Below are 20,766 nucleotides of genomic sequence, written 5' to 3' on the forward strand. Positions count from 1 at the left end.
CCTTTTAAAAAGAACTCTTCAGTATGAGCCCTTGGACTAACTCCCCCCCCCCTCCTAATTTGTAGGACAGAAACTTCTGGATACCTTGGCTGAAACGTGGGATTTCTTTTTCAGTGATGTCCTGCCCATGCTTCAGGCTATATTCTATCCTGTGCAGGTAAAATATTGCTCTGTTACTTTTGAATCAGGAAAAACCAGAAGAAGCTACTCTGCAGGTTGATCAGCCAAGAGCTAGACATCACAGCAGGATAACAGATGAGGAAATACTTCTGCCAAACGCATGGAGGGGGAGTGTTTTCATTACGGAGAAGTGCCTGTGTAGGCGTGTCTCTCTTCATAGCATGATGTTCGCAGTGTCACTAGAAAATTATAGCTTGAACTTTCAAAAAGTCCCACCACTTTCTCAGCCTAGAGGTGTCCAGTACCTCCAAAATAACTGGCTAGGATCCAGAGAATCAGTTGATTTGTTTTGCATTTCCATGGGCTATTTGGAGTTATGAGGTTTGGGGATTAGCTTTCTACACCACCACTCATCAATCCTGTGACTATCGCAAGCCACTTTCGAAACTAAGAGGAGTGTCAAAGAAGTTTGTAACTTTAGAGAGGTTTGAAAAGAAAATATTCCTAAATGCAATATCCTGAGTTAAATTCACCACTGTGATTAATATTATTTCGATAAACCTCTATCCCCACATAAAATGATCCAGATTATAATGGCAGAAATTTTCATAGAATTAGTCAGTTATAGGATTTCTATAGAACTACAGAAAGTCAAGTATTAAGGATTAATAGATCAGGACAATAACTTTTGGAGGGCCCAAAATACTTCTGTTGCATTTCCAATGTCATCACATTCCATACAAAAACAAATATTTATTATTATATATATCCATCTCCTTAACCAAACTCTTACCCAAAGTAGTAGTAGTAGTAGTAGCAGCAGCAGCAATAGCAATTTTATTATTTATACGTCACCCATCCGGCTGGGTTTCCCCAGCCACTCTGGGCAGCTTACAGCACATATAAAAACATAGTTAAATGTCAAACATTAAAAACTTCCCTATACAAGGCTGCCTTCAGGTGTCTTCTAAAAGTTATGTAGTTCTTGGTCTCCTTGACATGTGAAGGGAGGACATTCCGCAGGGAGGGCACCTCTGCCTGGTTCCCCGTAACTTCACTTCTGTCAGAGAGGGAACCACCAGAAGACCCTCGGAGCTGGACCTCAGTGTCCGGGCAGAACGATGGGGGTGGAGACGCTCCTTCAGGTATACTGGACCAAGGCCGTTTAGGGCTTTAAAGGTCAGCACCAACACTTTGAATTGTGCTCAGAAACGTACTGGGAGCCAATGTATTTCTTGTGGCTGAAATTATAGTTGGGGGGGGGGATTGCTCCATAATTCATATGCCCTCCCAAAAATTGAAAACTAGAAATGGAATTGATATAACCAGTCTTGATATTTTAATCATATTTGCATTAATTTTTACATTATGAAACATATATGGCAGAAATCAGCCATTTTGATGGGTTATATAAATTTTAAAAATGAAAGTAAATACCATCACAAAGGTTCCTATGGTAATTTCCCCATAATTATTTGGAATATTATAAAGGCAGAATCTGTTCATTGTTCTTAAGCTTATGAATCTCCATTTTGTCCTGATTGTACATAAAGTTTGTGTTCCTTACTGCTGAGACTAAATTAGGGAATCTTCCATTAAATCAAAAGGACTTAAGCAGGCTTAACTGGCTTCCACAAATAAATCTGAAAGCAAGCAAACGACAAGTGTTGAAAACAACTTTCATTCAATTGTCTCTTTAGGGAAAGGAGCCCTCTGTCCGACAACTGTCTCTGCTGCACTTCAGGAATATTATAACTCTCAATATTAAATTGGAAGATGCCTTGTCCCGTTCCCGAGCGAGGGTTCCTCCTTCCATTATTCAGATGTTACTTATCCTACAGGTACGGATTTTTCTCAGATACATAAATCTGTGTTTGTGCATGACTTTAGCGTAACGCACTGTTCAAAAGGACTTACTGGTGTTGACCCCTCTTAGAAGATGCTTTTGTTTACTCCGTTTGGTGACTCTCCGTGTAGCAAGAAGCCATTCATTGAGAAGGGCATCGTGTATGTTGATTCTTGGGGCAAGATGTCATTATTGCCACCTGCACCACACAGCACAGCCAGAACCCATGTATCTGGTGGCCCATGATGCAAGAATTACTATGAAGTAACCAGAGAAGGGATGGTTTGCAAACAGAAAAAGTGGGTTAGCGATAAAGTTGGTTTATCACACAAAATACACTTGTCTTATAAACCACTTTGTGGAGAAAACAGAAACTGGTTAAAGGAAACCAAATGGCTACAGGAAGGCCATGCTCTTTTGTTCCTCTGCTTTACCTGCCTTTACGTGAACAACAAAATGTGGACAAAGGAGGCCATTTACTATATGGTGGCATACCACACAGGCAGGCAGGCAGGGCAAGCGAGCTGCTCCTGATCTGCTCTTATCTTGCCTGGTGGCAGGAGGAGAACTTCACACTGGGCTCTGTCATTGTTGTAGGCTTGTACTTTTAAAACAGCTGTGTGTGGCCTGTAATAGAGAGGAGACCATATCAAAAGCGTTTTGGGGCCCTTTGTATGTATTCGCCTCTGCTTTATAAGATTATCAGGGAGAAATGTCATGTCAGCAGCTACCACCATTGTGTTCAGTGTTGTGTATGGAGAAAACAATGGTGGTGACTCTTCTGTAAATCCTAATGGAGGAGTCAATAAAAGTTACATTTTTTAGTTTCACGGTTCAATTGCAGTCAAAGTTTCCTGTTCCATACTATACCAACAACATCCTTTTTGGGCGAGGCCACCTGCAACAGGAGGAGGTGGGATTCACTCCTGAAGTGGTAGGATGTTCTGTACTAGTTCAGTCTGCACATGGGAGTTCCTCATTTTGAATGCTCTCCTCTGCTAACTGAGCCTTGCATTAAATAGCAAGGGCTGTTTGTGCAGCTGGGCATGAATGAAGGCAGAGCACGAAGCTAGAGTTCTTTCCCATTAGGCCAGTGAAGATGCCTGTCACCGGTGGCATCAGAGTAAACCCTGATTACAGATAACATGCTAGGAGAACACTGGAAGCTCTGTTCACAGTGTAAAAGAACGCAAGAATCCTGCGTTGTGAATGCCTGGAAGTGGGCCAGGAACAGCTCAGGAGAGGACGAGGTCAAGCTGGAACGGATTCCACTTCCAAGGGCAATTTCCAGCTCCATAGCCAGCCACAGAAGTCCCCCGACAGCACTGAAAGTTCAAGAGGATGGAAAGTGCTAGTTGTACAGTAAGGAAATCTCCCCCCGATCCTGAGCTCATTCCTAGGAGGAAGGGCTGAGTTTGTAGTCTCTCATACCAAGCTAATGACGCCTCCAGGCATTGTTTCCCCCTTCAGAGGCTATCTCATGAAGCCATAAACTGGAAATGTATTTATTTATCTATTAAATTTGAACACCACCCTTCATCCTTGGATCTTAGGGCAGTTCACAACATAAAATTACAATATATAAAGCACACGTCAAGGTGTGCTTTTTTGCAAGAAACTTCTTAATGGAGAGGTCATCCTATAATAACCTTTTGTCATATAAATTTACTAGCCCAAACCTATGCATATTTACTTGGAAGCCTTTGCCAGGGACTGGCATTCAGTGGCGCTTGCTCCTTAGAAGGCAATTTCAGTGTGTGCGGATGTGGAAAGGCAGGCATAGAGTTCCCTCTGTTGCACCTAATACATCTATCTGCCTTTTCCCCCAGACAAATGTAAGTAGGGCCTACTTTCAGTCAAAGGTGCATGGGTAGGACTCAGATCAATTGTTTTTGTACATTTGCCTGCTGTTATGAAATATTTAGAAGGGCCAAAGACTTTCCTAGTTGTCTCTTCTGAGGATCAATTTTGTGATCCTCAGAAGAGACAACTAGTGACAATTCTGAGTACCAATTTTGTGATTTGGCCATATCTCCACTGTTATCTTTAGTACAATAGTACTCATATTGCCAATTTTATTTTATTTTATAAATTGCTTGTTGGTCATTGACCGTATTAAAGATTTTGATTTATCTTCTGAGGATCAAACAAGACATGATCCTAAATATGTCACTTGTAAGTTCATCAAGGATGTTTGAAAAAGCAACGAATAATAGTCATGAGGGACGAGCGGTTTTCCCTGGAACCACCAGTGCACAGGCAGGGGAAGTTTAACTCTTACAAGTTCTGATCCCAGTGATCCCAGCCTTTCCTTGCTGCTGTTAGCCTTGGGCAGGACTAACTCACACTGACACCAACAGTAGGGTGTAGGTGGCAGTTTTCGTCAGGATCATGACATCAGGAGGAAAGGTTAGGACTCCTGGGTGCACTGTGGTCCCACGGTACCCTATGCATCTTTTTTTTAAAAATCTGCTATTGGTGCCTCAATGTTAAGCATTTATTTTCATGTGTGGTGCCTTGCGTGGTTTGGCCCTGAGTGTTTAAAGGGACATTAATGTAATTTTAAACATGCACTTCCTAAGTGATTGTGGAAGTCGCATGGGTTGAACGCACCGTGGAGAATCAGCTGCAAGGAAATTGTGCCTTTAAATGTATTTAAAAAGCACCCAGGCTTCTATGTGACAGACAAGAATTTGCCCTTAGCAAACATCACTGTATTCTTAATAAAAATAATTGATGGTGTTAGCTTAAAAGGCAGTAGCCTAATTATTAAGATACCAGAAAAAGTTGCTCTTTACAACCTTACAGAGATTTCCTATCTGCTTCTTTAGTCATACTTCAAAAGCAAGGAAAAAAACAGTCAAACTGATTTAGTTATTCACAGAGGATAAGGCTGTGGAAATGCCTTTGAAAGCTGAAATCCATCAAAATGAAAAACTCATGAATGTTTTAGTCCTGGAACATAGGTGTGAAAGGGTGGGAGGGTGTTATCCTCAATAAGCGCTCGACAGCAGTCAAGCCAGCATTCATACTTCTTCAAAGCACTGCATAGGATATCTCTTCAAAGAAACTTAAGGAAGCCAAACTTAGCCGTTTAAAGTAGATTCTTGCCAATCCCTCCACTTCCTGCTTGGAGATATACACACATTAAACTCAGGTAGCTAAGCACATCTCTGTTTGGAAGTGAAATAGGGCCACCCAAAAATAAGGGCGTGCCCATACTTGGTGGACTCCCTAGGTGTGCAGAAATATGTACGTTGGTGCTTTTTTCTTTAAACGTGCTTTCTAAAGCTTCTAGCATAGCTTTGTTAATTCTAAGGGTTGCCAAATTGTAGAGCTTTTCTGGGGAAATCTCCCCCCCCCCCCAAATAGTGATTTTAAGCTTTTGGAGCTGTTTCTTTTGTGCAGCTACATTTCAGTGGAACTTGCAGAGGAGAACTTCCTGTGACATTGTGCCCTATCTGCCATGGATGCTATAGCTCGGAGACTCCAGCATTGCAGGGGGTCAGGCCAGATGACCCTCAGGGTCACTGCCATCTCTAAATTAACAAGGTGTAAAGTGCATCATCCTGAGCTTGCTGGCCCAGTGGTCTGACGCAGTATAAGGCAAGTTTTAGGGAAAACACCAGGGGCAGAGCACGTGGTTTGAATGCAGAAGGTCTCAGCCCCTGGCATCCCAGTTTAAGGTCTCGTATCACAAGACGGGCCAAAACCTCAGCCTGTGCCATTTTGCTTTAGGTGAGCTTTCCATTAGCCGCTATAAGTTTTTGACTCCGTGGTTTTTAAATCTGGCATAGTCTCTTATGCTTTTATATTTTTAGATACAATGCCTTCTGTGTACATGCACATGTTAAGGAAGAATAAAAATGATCTTGAATAAATAAAGAGCTAATGCTGGTTAGAAAAAGCTGTCTTGGACTGATTTGGTATGTCTGGTATTAGTATGTCTTTGAGATTTTCCGCACCAGAAAGCTGTTGACTTCCCCTACTAAATAAAGCAAATGGGAGAGAATAAGAGCAGGTGAGCCTTGCCTTCTGCAAAACCTCCAAGCAGCCTACCTGAGATCATAGAACTGTGTCTAGCAAGGGACTTGGGGAGGCAGCACTTTGCATTTGGGTAGAGTAATTTAACTCCTTCCTGCTGGGCCCCCTGACCTGCAGCTAAAGTCTAGGGGCTTCCAGTTAAACTATGAGACCCACAAGTTCTAATTCTGACGAAACATCAGTTTGGGGCAGGGGGGAGGAGTAAGACTATATATAGCAGATTACAGGTATTTTTTATCATTCCTGTATGCCACAGCAATGGTGCATGTGTGCTTTGTTTTTAACAGAGCTATCATTCTGAATAGCTGTAAACAGTTTGTGAGTGTTTTCATTGCACATTTAAAACACTTGTTACAGCTCCTTATCACCTGCAAGTCTGTTGCCACATTGTGTGAAAGAATCAATAAAACATTAAAGAGGGATAACGTTTGCTTAGATTTCCCTAAGTAAAGTGGAACCGACTCTCACTTTGAAAGCAATCTCTGCAGGCAACTTCAGTGATTCTTCCTTGGTACAAACAACCTGGCAAGTGGCTATTTACAGACCTGAGGTAATCCCTCAGTTTCTGGATTTAAAAGTCCACATTATTCATTTAGAGTCTGCGTACTCCCGTGCAACAGTTGGACCTGAAATAGTCATCATGGGAAAACATGCACTGGCATTGTTAAACAACTTGCAAGGGGTGCTTATGTATGTATATACAAACGGCTACAAATTTTCCACATTTAAAATCTTAGAGGACCAATCCATTCCCAGGAATTTCTGGAAGATCTACGGCAATAGTTGGCCAGAAAGGAATTGTGCAGGTGGTTGTGGCAGTAGATTGCAATGAGACAAGAAAGGCTGTGACTCTTTTTGAAAGCTTTTCCCCTCCTTTTGTCTCTGGGCTGGGAAAAGGTTTGCCAGCTTCATTTCCGCGTGTCAGGCTGCTGTTAAAGGCACAGGATAGCTCAGCTGGTTAGCGTGTGCTGCTGATAACCCCAAGGTTGCAGGTTCGATCCTCGTATGAGACAGCTGCATATTCCTGCAATGCAGGGGATTGGATTCGGTGGTCCTCTGGTCCCCTTCCAACTCTCCAATACTATGATTATCTCACTTTACTACTGATCTTCACAAAAAGGAGTAAGACAAAATAATTCTTTAGTTTACTGGAAGTGTTTCAGGGCATCCCTGAAAATGTAAAATTGTCATCCTTAATATGGTTGCCACAAGTAAAAAAACTTTGCTCTAGCTAATAACCGGGAGGGGGGATTTCTACGGTTATAACTTTATCCGAATTAGCACAAACCCAAACCCTTGCATTGCACTGACACCTAGTGGTCCATGGCAATAGTGCAACATCTTGAGAACTATGATGGGGCATTGCATTCTGTACAGAATGTGGAAAGTGTCTGGAATATAGGGTTGTCACAATGATACTACTGGACTGGAACATGGGCTTATCTACAAGATGGGGGCCTCTTGTGTGAGTGAGTTTGTGAACATGTGTTCCCTCCAAGGAGCTCTGGGTGGCAGACATGGTACTCCCCCTCCCCCTTTCACCCTTGCACAGCCGTAGGAGGTAAAGTAGGCTGAGAGAAAGGACTGCTCCAAAATCACCCCACGAGAATCGTGGCTTAGTAGGGATTCAGACCTGGGTCCTTGTCCAGGACTCCAGTGCCACTGCACTATCTTGGCTATGAATGTCATGGGATCACAGGGTTGTAGAGTAGGAAGGGACCACGAGGGTCATCTAGTCCAACCCCCTGCAGTGCAGGAATCTTTTTGCCCAACATAAGGCTCAAACCCTCATTGCTGAGATTAAGAGTCTCGTGCTCTACTGAGTGAGCTATCGTGTCAAGACTAGGGAGAGCAGATTTAGATCAAGCAGAAACAAGGGATTGGCTCACTGCAATCCACAGACCAGGCTGGAACTGTTTGCAATTCCTCCCTCCATTTCCCGCACCAGCATTCATTCATTCATTCATTTAGAAGAGTGACTAGTGGGGTGCCACAGGGTTCTGTCTTGGGCCCGGTCTTATTCAACATCTTTATCAACGACTTGGATGATGGACTCAAGGGCATCCTGATCAAATTTGCAGATGACACCAAACTGGGAGGGGTGGCTAACACCCCAGAGGACAGGATCACACTTCAAAACGACCTTGACAGATTGGAGAACTGGGCCAAAACAAACAAGATGAATTTTAACAGGGAGAAATGTAAAGTATTGCACTTGGACAAAAAAAATGAGAGGCACAAATACAAGATGGGTGACACCTGGCTTGAGAGCAGTACATGTGAAAAGGATCTAGGAGTCTTGGTTGACCACAAACTTGACATGAGCCAACAGTGTGACGTGGCAGCTAAAAAAGCCAATGCAATTCTGGGCTGCATCAATAGGAGTATAGCATCTAGATCAAGGGAAGTAATAGTGCCACTGTATTCTGCTCTGGTCAGACCTCACCTGGAGTACTGTGTCCAGTTCTGGGCACCACAGTTCAAGAAGGACACTGACAAACTGGAACGTGTCCAGAGGAGGGCAACCAAAATGGTCAAAGGCCTGGAAACGATGCCTTATGAGGAACGGCTAAGGGAGCTGGGCATGTTTAGCCTGGAGAAGAGGAGGTTAAGGGGTGATATGATAGCCATGTTCAAATATATAAAAGGATGTCACATAGAGGAGGGAGAAAGGTTGTTTTCTGCTGCTCCAGAGAAGCGGACACGGAGCAATGGACCCAAACTACAAGAAAGAAGATTCCACCTAAACATTAGGAAGAACTTCCTGACAGTAAGAGCTGTTCGACAGTGGAATTTGCTGCCAAGGAGTGTGGTGGAGTCTCCTACTTTGGAGGTCTTTAAGCAGAGGCTTGACAACCATATGTCAGGAGTGCTCTGATGGTGTTTCCTGCTTGGTAGGGGGTTGGACTCGATGGCCCTTGTGGTCTCTTCCAACTCTATGATTCTATGATTCATTCAATTTCTATCCCGCCCTTCATCTGAGGATCACAAGGATCCAGAACAGAATCCACAAGGTTTCTCATTCAAATCCTGCAGAATGTGACACACAAGTTGTAATTAAACAATGCATGTCCCTGACAGCAATTAAGTACACCAGCCTCGCTTTGCAATGATTGATAGCTTAAGTCTGAAATGTTGACGTTTGTGTTTCCTCCCCCCCTCCCCCATGTGTTTCTCAGGGTGTTCATGAATCAAAAGGGGTGACCGAAGACTATTTGAAACTGGAAAACCTGTTGCAGAAGGTTGTTTCTCCTTACTTGGGCACCTATGGCTTGTATTCCAGCGATGGGCCTATCCCACACTCATCCTGCATTTTAGGTAATGTTCACACTGTCTTCTAATATACAATATGTCTGCTGAAGTGCTTTTTTGTCCACAAAACATGGTATCATTTTCTGGCTAGGACTGCACAACTATACCAAAGTTAGGCATCTGTCTAAAATGTCCTCCATAACCAGCTTACTTAGGAGATTTTGCTTGGATGATAAACTAGGGGCAGGGCCTTTGTGCCAATGCAACTTCTTTGCTGGAAGACGGCAGAGGTTGTCTGAGGTAAGCAAAATATGCATCATAAAATCTCACTCCATGAACGTGGCCCAGGACCAAGCCAGAGGTTTCCCAACTTCACGTTGGTAGAGTAGGTTAGGCTAGAGAACTTCATGCCAAACTAGGGCTAACATTCAGTGGGTGCTGGAAAAGAGCCTCAGATATTTTCTGATACTGGTACAAGGATGTGAGAATGGCACTGCGGTGCCTCCGTGGTTCAGACCTGCAGAGTGTTTCCAGCCTAGGAAGAGGAATGGACTGTTCTGTCTATGCAGTTGACTACCAGGGAGAAGCCTGAGAGGAAATGAACCTTCTTTTCCACAAAACACTTCCCCTGCTCTCAGACGGGGGCGAGTTTGGGAAGCTGTCTGTTGGACAAAGTTTCCATAATAATTTTACCCCCCCAGTTGGGGGCTGTGACCTCTGACATGGCAAACCAGTAGCGCTGCTGCATTTCCTTTTCCCCTTTTCTGCCACTGATTGTCAGGTAAATATTAGGGATACATAGAAAAAGAGTCAGAAAGGTGAATCTACAACATCATCAACTTTTTTTCTTATTTGCCATCATTTGTTAAGACAGATTCCAAAGTAATTTACAGAAATAATCCTACAAACATCCTAGCTAGACAGGATGTAGAAAGAAGTAAAAGACGCTTAAAAAGAAAAGGGCTCCTGTGTCAGCTCTTCTCTTTAAAGGCAGATTCTGGTTATGGAAAAGATGCTGGTCACGCTATACCCTTTTTGAAAATAATTTCACCTGCAAGAGAAGGAGCTGGCATTTGCTCCTTTGCATGTGACAGCTTTAAGCTGCTGCCTCCTTGTGGCTATTTTGATGAAACAGCACTCAGCTGAACAGCCTCAGCTGCCTGAAAGTTGTGACCACTGTCATCTCACTCACCTAAGCTCTTCAAGGAAGAACAGGACTGAATATACTTATTTCCCCCCAAAGAGGAAATTGATAATAGAAGTTAGAAACTTCTCTGAAACTGATTGAGAGATCACTTGACCTTAGTCTGAGAAGGCCTAGAGTCATGGAATTGTAGAGTTGGAAGGAACCCCTGGGGTCAAATAATCCAAGCCACTCAATGCAGGAATCTCAACATGCAGTCTCTTCCCCCCCCCAATCCAATTTGGGGTCTCTGTGTCCAAATAATCTATACTGTAAGGCACTGTGAGATGCTGTGGCCGTCTCCAGGCTGAGAGTCTCCAGGCTGATCTGCCATAATGGCAGGAGGGGGGTGGCAGAAAGGTTTTTGTTGTTGTTGCTGCTGCTGCACATGCCCTAGAGAGGGAAGCAGAAGATGCTGAGGCCAAGAAGGGAAGGAGGCAGAGACCTGAAATGGCAACTCATCAAGCACATACAGCCAAGTGTCTGAACCTGGTCAGGCAAGTTTAGGAAAGAATGGGTTTGAAGAGTGAGGAGGAAAAGGGGAAGAGTCCAAATATGTAGGGGGAAATGGGGTGGGGGGGGGGCGAGAAGAGGTCACATGACAGAGGTGAGGCTAAGCCAGATGTTTACATATTGATTTGAAGCAACTGTCCAAATACTTAACCACAGGCCTCTCATGGTGGTAGTAGCAGTGATGGTAACGATGCTCACAAGAAAAGTGTAGGGTTGTGTACAGGTTTTAACTGGTCTTCATGTTTGTTAACAGAAAAACGTTTCTTCCGGCGATCCAAATCGGGGGACATCCTGACCAAGAACCCTGTGGTGAGATCCAAAAGTTACAACAATCCTTTGCTGACTCCAGTAGCTGAGTACGAAACGGAGGGCGTGGCCCCCAATGGCACTGGCATCCGAAGGCACTCTGTTTCCGAAATGACTTCCTGCACAGAGACGCAGGGCTACTCCAACCTCACAACCATCACAGACAATGGTTCCAAGACCTCCATGATCACCATGAAGAATTCGCAGTCAGGAGAGTCAGAGAGGCTTTCTGCCAGCTCAGCGCAGTGCCCCAGCAACCTCAATGCGCCTGAGCAACAGAAGGGATTCTTTTACGCAAGAGATGACCAAAAGAGAGCATTTGAGCTGGCCAGGGACTCAGACTTGATTGCCATAGCCCCTACAGCCAGCCCTGAAAATATAGTGGACCAAATTTTGGAGTCTATTGAGTCAGATTCTGATGGGATTTTCATTGATTTCAGCCAGAGCTGCTCAAGTTCATCAGGGTACAATGTGGATGTGAGCAGGCAGAGCCTTGTCTGAAGCACTCTTGATAAGAATCCTAGTTTGTGCTTAGGAACACAGGATAACTGAAGGGTGCGAGGGGGTCATATGAAATTCTTGAGCAGCTAGAAATTCAGATAAAGAGAATGCCCCTCAGACCAGAATGACATAGGAGGGACACGGGGGGGGGGGATGGATCATCGTGGTTTAGATAATGGTAATACCACTGAACCTCAGTTGTGGGAAAGTGTCTCTGTCTATTCCACAGACTTCAGTGGAGCTTGGGCAGGTGGCACCAGCTGCCGGTCAAACCCCTGAAAGCGGCACCATTCCATCAGAGGGCAGCTTGGGGCAAAGGTGCTACATGGGGGGCAGGCAAGGGAGCACGAACCTGGGGTCTCCAGTCTGCCTCTGCCCTGTTATACTGCTGCTGCCCTGGATCAAGAGACCAGAGGAAAACCCACAGTGAAGGACCTGGTGGAATAGTGGGCTGGGTAGCTGTGTCCATGTGCTATAGTGCACACAAAACTAGTACTCTCTCATTCTCTGGACTGGACTTGTGGCACACTTTCCTTAGAGGAATCCTGCCCCCTTCCCATTCTTCCACCACTGAGGCCTGGCGTGTGTACATTGCCTCCCTGCCATCAAAGCTCCTTCTGCATGGTTGTGTTCCACAGTGCAGCGATAGCATCAGTAAAAAGTAAAAAATCGCAGGGGCGATTACTGGTTTGGAAAGTAATTATGTCATTCCTCTAGCCTATGTGATTCCTATTGATGGAGGTTATCAATGTGGTTTGGGGTCTAAGTAGATGGAAGTGGTCCTTGCAACAAACGGGAAGCGGATGAATTGGGCTGGAGGATTTGAGTGCATGAGAATCTCCACGTTTCCCAATTTGATGCTTTCACATAAAGCTGTAGGAAGAAGTTTCAGAAGAAACAGGGTATTTGAGGTGTGGGAGAATTCCATGCCAGCATTGCAAAGGGGAGAAGACGCATCCTCAGTGGCTGCCCCGTCTGTGGCGCAAACAAGCAGCAAAGCAGTGTGGACCAAACACCGTGAATCTGATGCCCTGGAAAAGCAAACCAGGGGCCGGTTTGTGGGCTCATGTGCACCACTTGGCTTATTGCTGGATTACTCACACCTCATAGTGCCTAGCTGACAACCCTTTGGAAACCTGTGCCAAATTAGTGACAATTAACTTAAGCCTCGTTCGTTTTAATTGGATTGGGGCCATTAAATCTGAAGTAAAGTGAGGAGGTATCTGTGGTCCTTGATCTGTGAAGGCCCATTCATAGTTCTGAAGTCATCATCTAATGTTGCGGTCATCCTGAGCATGCATGTGTGAACCGGCCTGCAACACAAGCCTGAGAATGCACCGTGTGACTCTGCCCTTAGACTTCTTGCTGTCTTTGTCTCCTTCATCAAACACTCTTGTTAAGTACACATTTCCCACACCTGCTATTAAATCCTTTTGGATGGCAACAGCCACCACCACCGCCTGCCACACGTCCTTTTGGGGTTACTTACAAACACTTCCATAAAAACAAAAGCTAGGTTCTTTGAAGAATAACATTTATTTAGGATTCAGAAGTCAGCAAAGTCTGTTTTAATTTTAAAAAGATTGTGCCAGGTAATAGTAAAATCTTATGATTTATCATGACCATTTTGGTTGTTTTTCTCACTACATCAGCACTCCCTTTACCAATCAGTGAGTGAAAGTTCTAAACAAAATTTAAATAAATAGCGTGCTGTATGAATAGCACTGTTGAGAGACCGCTTCCTGTGTGTTTTTTCTTACAAAACCAATAATTTTTTTAAGCGTAATTCTTGAAATAGCCAGATGCGTCTCATGAAGCACTGCCAGAAACTGCATTTCACTTGTGCTAACGGAAGCTAAGTTAAGTCCTCACGACCAATCTATATATAGAAACCCATCCCATTCCTGATTTGTATGTACTGTGTGTTGGGAAATTGGGCTTCAGGAAAACTCTCTTTGGTCCCCCATTAGTGGGAGTGATGGGTATCCATACCTGCAATTGTATGACGTTGTCATGAGCTCTGCTGGGTGTGCTTCCTTTTCTCACAGTGTTCCTCAAGAAGTCCAAACAAGTATCTTGAGGATCTTTGGCCCTTCCACACTAGCAAGGCGGGAACAAAGCGAGAGGCATGATAGAGCTCATCTCCTGAAGCTATTCTTCCCATTTCTTCCTCTCATCACGCTCATAAGTAGAAAGGAGAGGGAGAGAGATTCCTTTTTTCCTCCCCCCCCCCATTTTCTGCTCCGCTATTCCACAATTTGGATGCTGGATATATGTAAATCCCATTCAGCCTGCACTCTTCCTCCCTTTAATAATTGATCCAGTGTACACACATCCTTAGAAAGAAGTGTTTTGCAAAGTGATTGAGAACTCCTGTGCTTACATAATTTGTGTGTACTGAATGCACCAAGTTACAACTTACTATCTAGGTAAGCGGCTGGGAACTGTAGCCCTCTAGATGCTGAACCACAACTCTCATCATTCCTGACCATTAGCCATGCTGATGGAAACTGGAGTCCAGTATCATCTGAAGGGCCACAGGTTCCACACTGATGGCTGAGGACCTAACTCGGCTTCATTTAACCAATAACAAGAATGCCATTTAAATTACACTGAAAACATAATACACCCTCACAGTTCTGTGGGATAAACCTTCAAGTACTACCCAGACTTTATTCTCTTCACCAGACTTTCCACCTTTCACCCAACCCCCCTCCACATTAGGAACTGAACTCCAGATATGTCTTAAAATGATACACAGAGGAAATCCTATACACAAATTAATGTAGCATAACTTTACAGACCTTTGTAGAATAATTTTAAAGTGAACTGAATACTTACGGCAAACACACAGTTCGTACAACATTCATGTTTCTGGCAGAAGAAGAGTCTTGGCCAGCCTAAAAACGTGAATAGGGAAGAAGTTCACCAAGATTTTTAAAGAGGTGTGATAGGAATCTATCTTAGCATTTTGAAGAGGAGTGCATAGCTTAGGAAACTGGGCCTTAGGAGCAGGGGGATGCAGTGAAAAGAGCCATAGCTTGATATTAGATTGTATCCTTTGTGTGCAGACTGTTCCAGGTTAAAGCCCCAACATCTCAACTAGATAGGATCTCAACTAGCAAGGCTGCGAGAAGCCTCTGTCCAACACCATGGAAAGCCACTGACTGCTAGAGTAATAAAGTAGACCAGGTTTATACGAGAGAAAGCGTGAGGATGGACCCTGCGAAGTCTCAGAGGTCAGATCTGCACACCCCCTCTCATTAAACAACTATTTGGTTTGTCTATCTGCAGCCCTATCTAATTTTCATCAGAGTGAAATATAAAGCTTCCTGCAATTTTCATTTGTAAGGAAAAGATGCAGTGTTGTCTGGGTCAAAGAAACAAGAGACAATGTTTACTTAACGTTCTTGTCTCTCTAGGATTTCGTAGGCCATGTTCAAGCTGCATCTCAGCACACGTGCTTCGTAAGAGGGAAACATTTGCTGCTAGAAGGCACCAACTTAATTACAGAACCTGATTACATGTCCACTCTTACCTGGAGAACAGAATAGTCCTGGGAATACAGAAGCTGCCAACATTTGTATTGGGAAAGACCAGGAACAAACCAGCCACCTTCCTTGGCTCCCTTTGTCCGTCCATATATTCAAAGATGCTCTCAGAAGGCAGGTGAAGCGGGTGTCATCACAAATGAGTGTTTTGTGAGGCTCCTTCTTGCCTCAGGTTTAGAATTTGAAATGGGAGTTGGAGTTGGGGGAGGGCAACTTTTCTGCCAGAGCTTTTCAGCTGCAGCAGCCAGGAATAAATACTAATGCCCAAAGGTACTGGATCTAATTATCAGTATATTGGGGTGGAATGTGTTAAATTTATCCCCAGTCACATGTTATACACAACAAAAAACGAGGAGCCCAGAGTGCTCTGGGAAGGTAAGCAAGCCTTTGGGCAAACAATTTGGTGCAAACACAGGAAAATGTCTTCAAGGGAGAGCACAAGGTTTTGTGTTGCCTTTGGGTCCTATTGATTGATATTTATTACGGCCACTGGCCCGTCACACAACAGTTTCCCACCAACATATATATACTTAAACCTCCAAATTTAAAACAGCTAAAAACTTACAAAAACCGACAAGAACCAAAGCAAAATAAGCAAAAGACCAACAACATACATTACAAGAAATTTGCAACTTAAACATCGCCCTCTGCTCATAAATTAATAAAAGACATCAGTGGTGATAACACCTAGTTACATCCTAAAACATATATCATGGTTTAAAAGGGTTATCTGAGCCACACAGGAGTCCGTTTTTCTTCTTTAGCAATAGGACGCTGATCAAGAATCTGGCAACCGTGAGTGATCTTAGGGGGTCTTCACCATTTAGTAGATATCTCAGTTTGGCTTCATTGGAATCATCGGAGATTCCCTTTAGATATGGATCAAGAAACTTGCTCCTGGCCGATGAGTGAGAAGCACAATCAAAGATTATGTGATGCAACGATTCCGGTGCCCCACAATTACAATCACATAAGAGCGATATCTGCCTTTGGGTCCTACCTAAAGCAAAATAAAACAATAAACATGGGGAGGAGGCAAGGGGCAGAGGAGGTGGGAACAAGCTGAGGGTGGAGCAGTCTGTCCTAGGAGAGGACTGCAAGACTGAATTGAGCGGCATAGTCTCCTGGAGAAGAGACTCTGTTTCATGAGGAGAGGGGTGACCTATCATGGAAGTTGCATGCTCTTTTAAAAAGGAGGAGAAAAGGTAGGTGCATTCAGGAAGCTCACTGAGGACACACAATTTCAGGCACTGGTGATGAGTGGAAAGGGGAAGGCACCATATACAAAGGAGAATAGGAAGACTAGGTTCTGGTACATCTCATGCAAAAGGGGTTCAGTGTGCAGACCTGGGTGTGGGGATCCTTTACTAATGTAAATGATTGACTAAATTACCAGCCGAGGCTGCTTTTTGTTCTCAGGGCTACTGAACAACTAAACAATAGGCCAGCCCCTGTGGGGTCTACATATGGCAAAGAGTCAAGTGCAGAATAAGGCATTTGATACAGTACATCCAGAGTCCTTGGGTAATGAGGATAAGCAAATTTCCAATACAGTGGTACCTTGGGTTACATACGCTTCAGGTTACATACGTTTCAGGTTTCAGACTCCACTAACCCAGAAATAGTACCTCGGGTTAAGAACTCCCGCAGCAGCAGCGGGAGGCCCCATTAGCTAAAGTGGTGCTTCAGGTTAAGAACAGTTTCAGGTTAAGAATGGACCTCCGGAACGAATTAAGTACGAAACCAGAGGTACCACCATACATGCTGTGTGACTGCCTAGCAGTGTGCAGAGTTAGGCACAAGACACATGCTCAGGATGACAGCAAAGCAGAGTGCCTTCCTAACAAATATGAGTTGCTCTCTCAAGGCTGGGGTCCAAGAATGTTGAGGAAGCAGGTAAGCAGGTAGCGGAAATCGTGCCTTGAAACTGAAGCAAATAATCCAAAGCAGCACAAACCCCTCCAACAATTCCCATCATTCCTGCCAATTAGACATGCTGTCTGGGCTTATGGGAGTTGTAGTCCAACAACATCTGGGGGGCACAAGGTTGGGGGGGGTTGATTTAAATGCACAAATGGGAGGCATCAAATAATAGAAACTGTCTAAGTGTGTGAAGTACGGTTTAATTAGGATGTGGAGCAGAAGAGCATCAGAATTGAGACACACATCAGAGAAGGAGACAGGGAGGGAGACCCAGATGAGAGAAAGCTTTTCCCTAAACCAGATGTGGGGGATCTTTGGTCCTTCAGAAGTTGCTGAACTACAAATACGAGCACAGTCAGTGTCTAAGGATGATGGGATTCAGCATTGCTGGGGGACCCTCAGGGTCCCTTCCAATTCTACCATTCTACTTGGAGGGCTGAAGGTTTTTCACACCCTGCCCTAAATGAATGTGAAAACCAAGATGGTCCCTCCCTCAGTGGAGCAACTTGGTAGACTTCATGGTCTTACAGGGATCACTTAAATCATAGCATCATCACAAGAAAAATTGACTTTGCCTCTTCCATCCTGATGCTAATCATGTTAATGTATTAATCAGTTATATTTTGTACTAGAAAAGGATAACATATATTTTAAAATAAAAATCATAAAAAGGGGGGGGGAGGTTCAAAGGTGAGTGTTTTGGCCTTTTAAAAAATACTTTGCACACTCAGAGGCACACTTGCTTCTGGGAACCCCACCTTCTTTGCTTGTGGGCTTCCCAGAAGTGACTGTAATAGGCATGCTGTTTGTCTCCATCACCTGATACTCAGAGGTACACTGCACTTAAACATAGAGGTTCTATCACTCCATTAATCTGACTAATTCTTTTTCAAGTAATCTAGGTTATTGTCAACAACACAAGCTGTGGATGCAAATTTCGAAAGTTAAATATGCATTTCATGAACATGTACTCTTTTTTGTTTTTTGTTTTTGGTCTGTCCTGCATCTTCCTGCTAATCAGTTTCTTTGGCCTGAAAACTGCCATTCTGGGTCTATCCAACTTATCTTCCCACCACAGACAAACTGTCCTAAAGGAACCATGGCAAATGTTCTCTTTTGAATATGTGATTCCTCTTTGCTTACTTTGACAGATGAATCAACACCATCACAACCTGCCTGTTTCTACCCATCAACCTTCAAGCCACTATGTTTCCGTGGATTGAACTAATCTGTTTTCTTTCCTGCTTCAGTTTCAGCTAATTGAAGTGCTATGAAATTATGGCTTTTAAAATGCTAATATGTATTGATTCCAATTACCGGCTGCCCTTAGTCTCTGCCTGTTCTATCAATGTCTAATGATCTTCTGCATTTCTCCTTCATTCAGCTTATCTTGGAACCCTGCCTTCCTTAGACTTGTCCATAGACCTTCATCAGAAATACTGAGACTACAACTGTTTTAAGCCTCTCCAAGAGGCAGCACATTGCTGCTAACCATATTGGCCACTGGAATGCACCATAGCTCCAAACAAAAGCAGCAGGCAGCAACAGAAATGACTGAGGCTATGTATGCATTAGCTGCTTTAAATACAGCAAGGTCGCTTTTCTGTGCTGCGTTTGAAGTCACATTTGCATGTTGCTGTACACACCAGAAAGGGGCACATCATAAAAAAGAAAAAGGGGCACATCACCTGCTCAGTTCCTCCACGCTTGCAACCCCTCCTCCAAACTGTCATGAAGATGTCATCTGTGCATGCACATAGGCAACAGCTGTCTCAAATGGAGCTTACCTGCGACTTGCATTTTCTAACTGGATGGAAGCTGGTTTGAGGAAAAGCACATCAAACAGCATTATTTATCAAGAAACTGCAGAATAGATATGAATTGTGGCTCACACCATGTCTATAAAGGATCAAGTGCCCATGGTGGGAGCGCACTGGAGCCAGAGTAAATGGTGTGTACACAACCTATGACTCAGGACTCATGCACACTTCTGTTTTCCCCACCACTTTCTCCAAGGAAAACCCGTGGTTTAGCACTGAATTGACACAAACGGCAGCTGGGTTTCCTACTGATTGCCGTTCATTCCAGTTTAGTGCAAAAAGCAAATTTTCTGGGGGAAAGGGGCAAGGCAAAGGCAAAACCACTCAGATGCAGGCCAAGAAAGCATGGGAGAAGTGGGTGTGTGGACAAGCCCTCAGTCATGTAGAATTGTCTTGCCTAAAGGCAACTCAGAGAACTAGTTTATAGAATCAGCAGATCAAGAAGGCAGGCTTCTTTTCTGGACTGCACCACACTCAGCTCTCCCATCAGGGACGGCTCAATACATGTTAGCACCTGAGGTGAACCGTAGAATGCTCCCTGCCCCTGCCATGGAAGAAAGGGTGAGTGAAGATGGGAAACAAGGGGGAAATAAAGCTCCACATTGAGAACATGGTGAGGAATCAAAGGTCATCGTGGGCCGGATCTGAATCCTCCTGCGTGGGTGCAGAGCCCAGGAGACCGCAGAGGGCATTCCCTGCCTTTTCCTCCCTGGGTTGGGAGGAGACCAGCAGGGCCTCCGATCTGCAGAGAGCCTGCTGTAGAGACGGCATTGGCTGCCGAGGAAGCAGCAGATTCGGCCTCCAAGGAGTGTGCCACATCCATTGCTGCCGCTGTGTGTGCATCTCACTGAGTGAAATTAAGCTCAACTTTCTCCCCAGCAAGCAAGTTTTCTACCAACAAGGCTTTGATGTGGGGGTACATTTAATAGCCTCTCCTGAAGCAGTACTGTCCAAAAAAGATTGGATTCTACTGGTTGTATAAATTATTCCAGAGTACCAAAGGAGAGTGGTCCAGCCTATTTAGTGTAGCAGGTATTCTAAATGAGGCACGTTGAAGCAATCCCTCAGTCATTTCTACTAAGGGGTGCTTCAGTAGGTGATATTATATTGTAATGGGTTTTACTATCACATTTATGTGAATAGAGCTATCAGTGTGGGTTGCTTTAAGCCAAAACCTGGCCAGATTCTGGCACTTAACAAATAACAGCCTGGGATATTTACATGATGTGTTTCCATGGAAGCTAATCATTAGATGATTGCTTTCATAGCCGGATCTTCACTGTATCTTCTGAATATGGCAAAACCAGACCTTTCCTGTTCCCTAGTTAAATACAGTCATACCTCGGGTTGAAGTTGCTTCAGGTTGAGCACTTTCAGGTTGCGCTCCACGGCGACCCAGAAGTAACGGAATGCGTTACTTCCGGGTTTTGCTGCTTGCGCATGCGCAGACGGTTAAAATGATGTCACGCACATACGCAGAAGCAGCAACCCGCGCATGCGCAGATGCAGCTTGCATTCGATTCTGGATGTGAACGGGGTTCTGGAACGGATCCCGTTCACATCCAGAGGTACCACTGTATGCTGCAATCTTAAGGGTGTGCGACAGGAACAAAAGTGTTAGAATTCCTGCTCCGTGACTGCAGTCATGGGCTTTTTGTCTATCACGGTCTATGTTTTGACTCCAAAAAAGTGGGAAGTGACGGAGAC

The 20,766-nt window shown here is 44.3% G+C and overlaps 1 protein-coding gene and 1 long non-coding RNA gene across 8 annotated transcripts in view; one reads left to right on the forward strand and one right to left on the reverse strand.

Moving 5' to 3' along the window:
• PRR5 (proline rich 5) overlaps positions 1-13,498 on the forward strand; it is a 68,420-nt gene extending 54,922 nt beyond the window's left edge. For all 3 annotated transcript variants that reach the window (XM_081191803.1, XM_081191804.1, XM_081191805.1), the window contains 4 exons: positions 66-157; positions 1,821-1,961; positions 9,190-9,328; positions 11,212-13,498. In XM_081191803.1, coding sequence (XP_081047929.1) covers positions 66-157; positions 1,821-1,961; positions 9,190-9,328; positions 11,212-11,765 — 926 coding nt within the window. In that variant the 3' untranslated portion in view covers positions 11,766-13,498. The remainder of the gene's footprint in view (positions 1-65; positions 158-1,820; positions 1,962-9,189; positions 9,329-11,211) is intronic.
• The window catches only part of LOC308585823, a 31,342-nt gene that overhangs the window by 1,125 nt on the left and 9,451 nt on the right, over positions 1-20,766 (reverse strand). For 2 of the 5 annotated variants that reach the window (XR_014007588.1, XR_014007590.1), the window contains 4 exons: positions 18,928-19,046; positions 13,758-14,665; positions 2,038-2,223; positions 164-1,763 (listed from right to left, as the gene is read on the reverse strand). This is a non-coding gene — a long non-coding RNA (uncharacterized lncRNA). Of the gene's footprint in view, positions 1-163; positions 1,764-2,037; positions 2,224-13,757; positions 14,666-18,927; positions 19,047-20,766 lie in introns of those variants that run through there. The other 3 variants (XR_014007589.1, XR_014007591.1, XR_014007587.1) reach the window with 3 other exon arrangements.

Source organism: Podarcis bocagei (assembly GCF_964188305.1).
Source record: "Podarcis bocagei genome assembly, chromosome: 4".
NCBI classification, from domain to species: domain Eukaryota; kingdom Metazoa; phylum Chordata; class Lepidosauria; order Squamata; family Lacertidae; genus Podarcis; species Podarcis bocagei.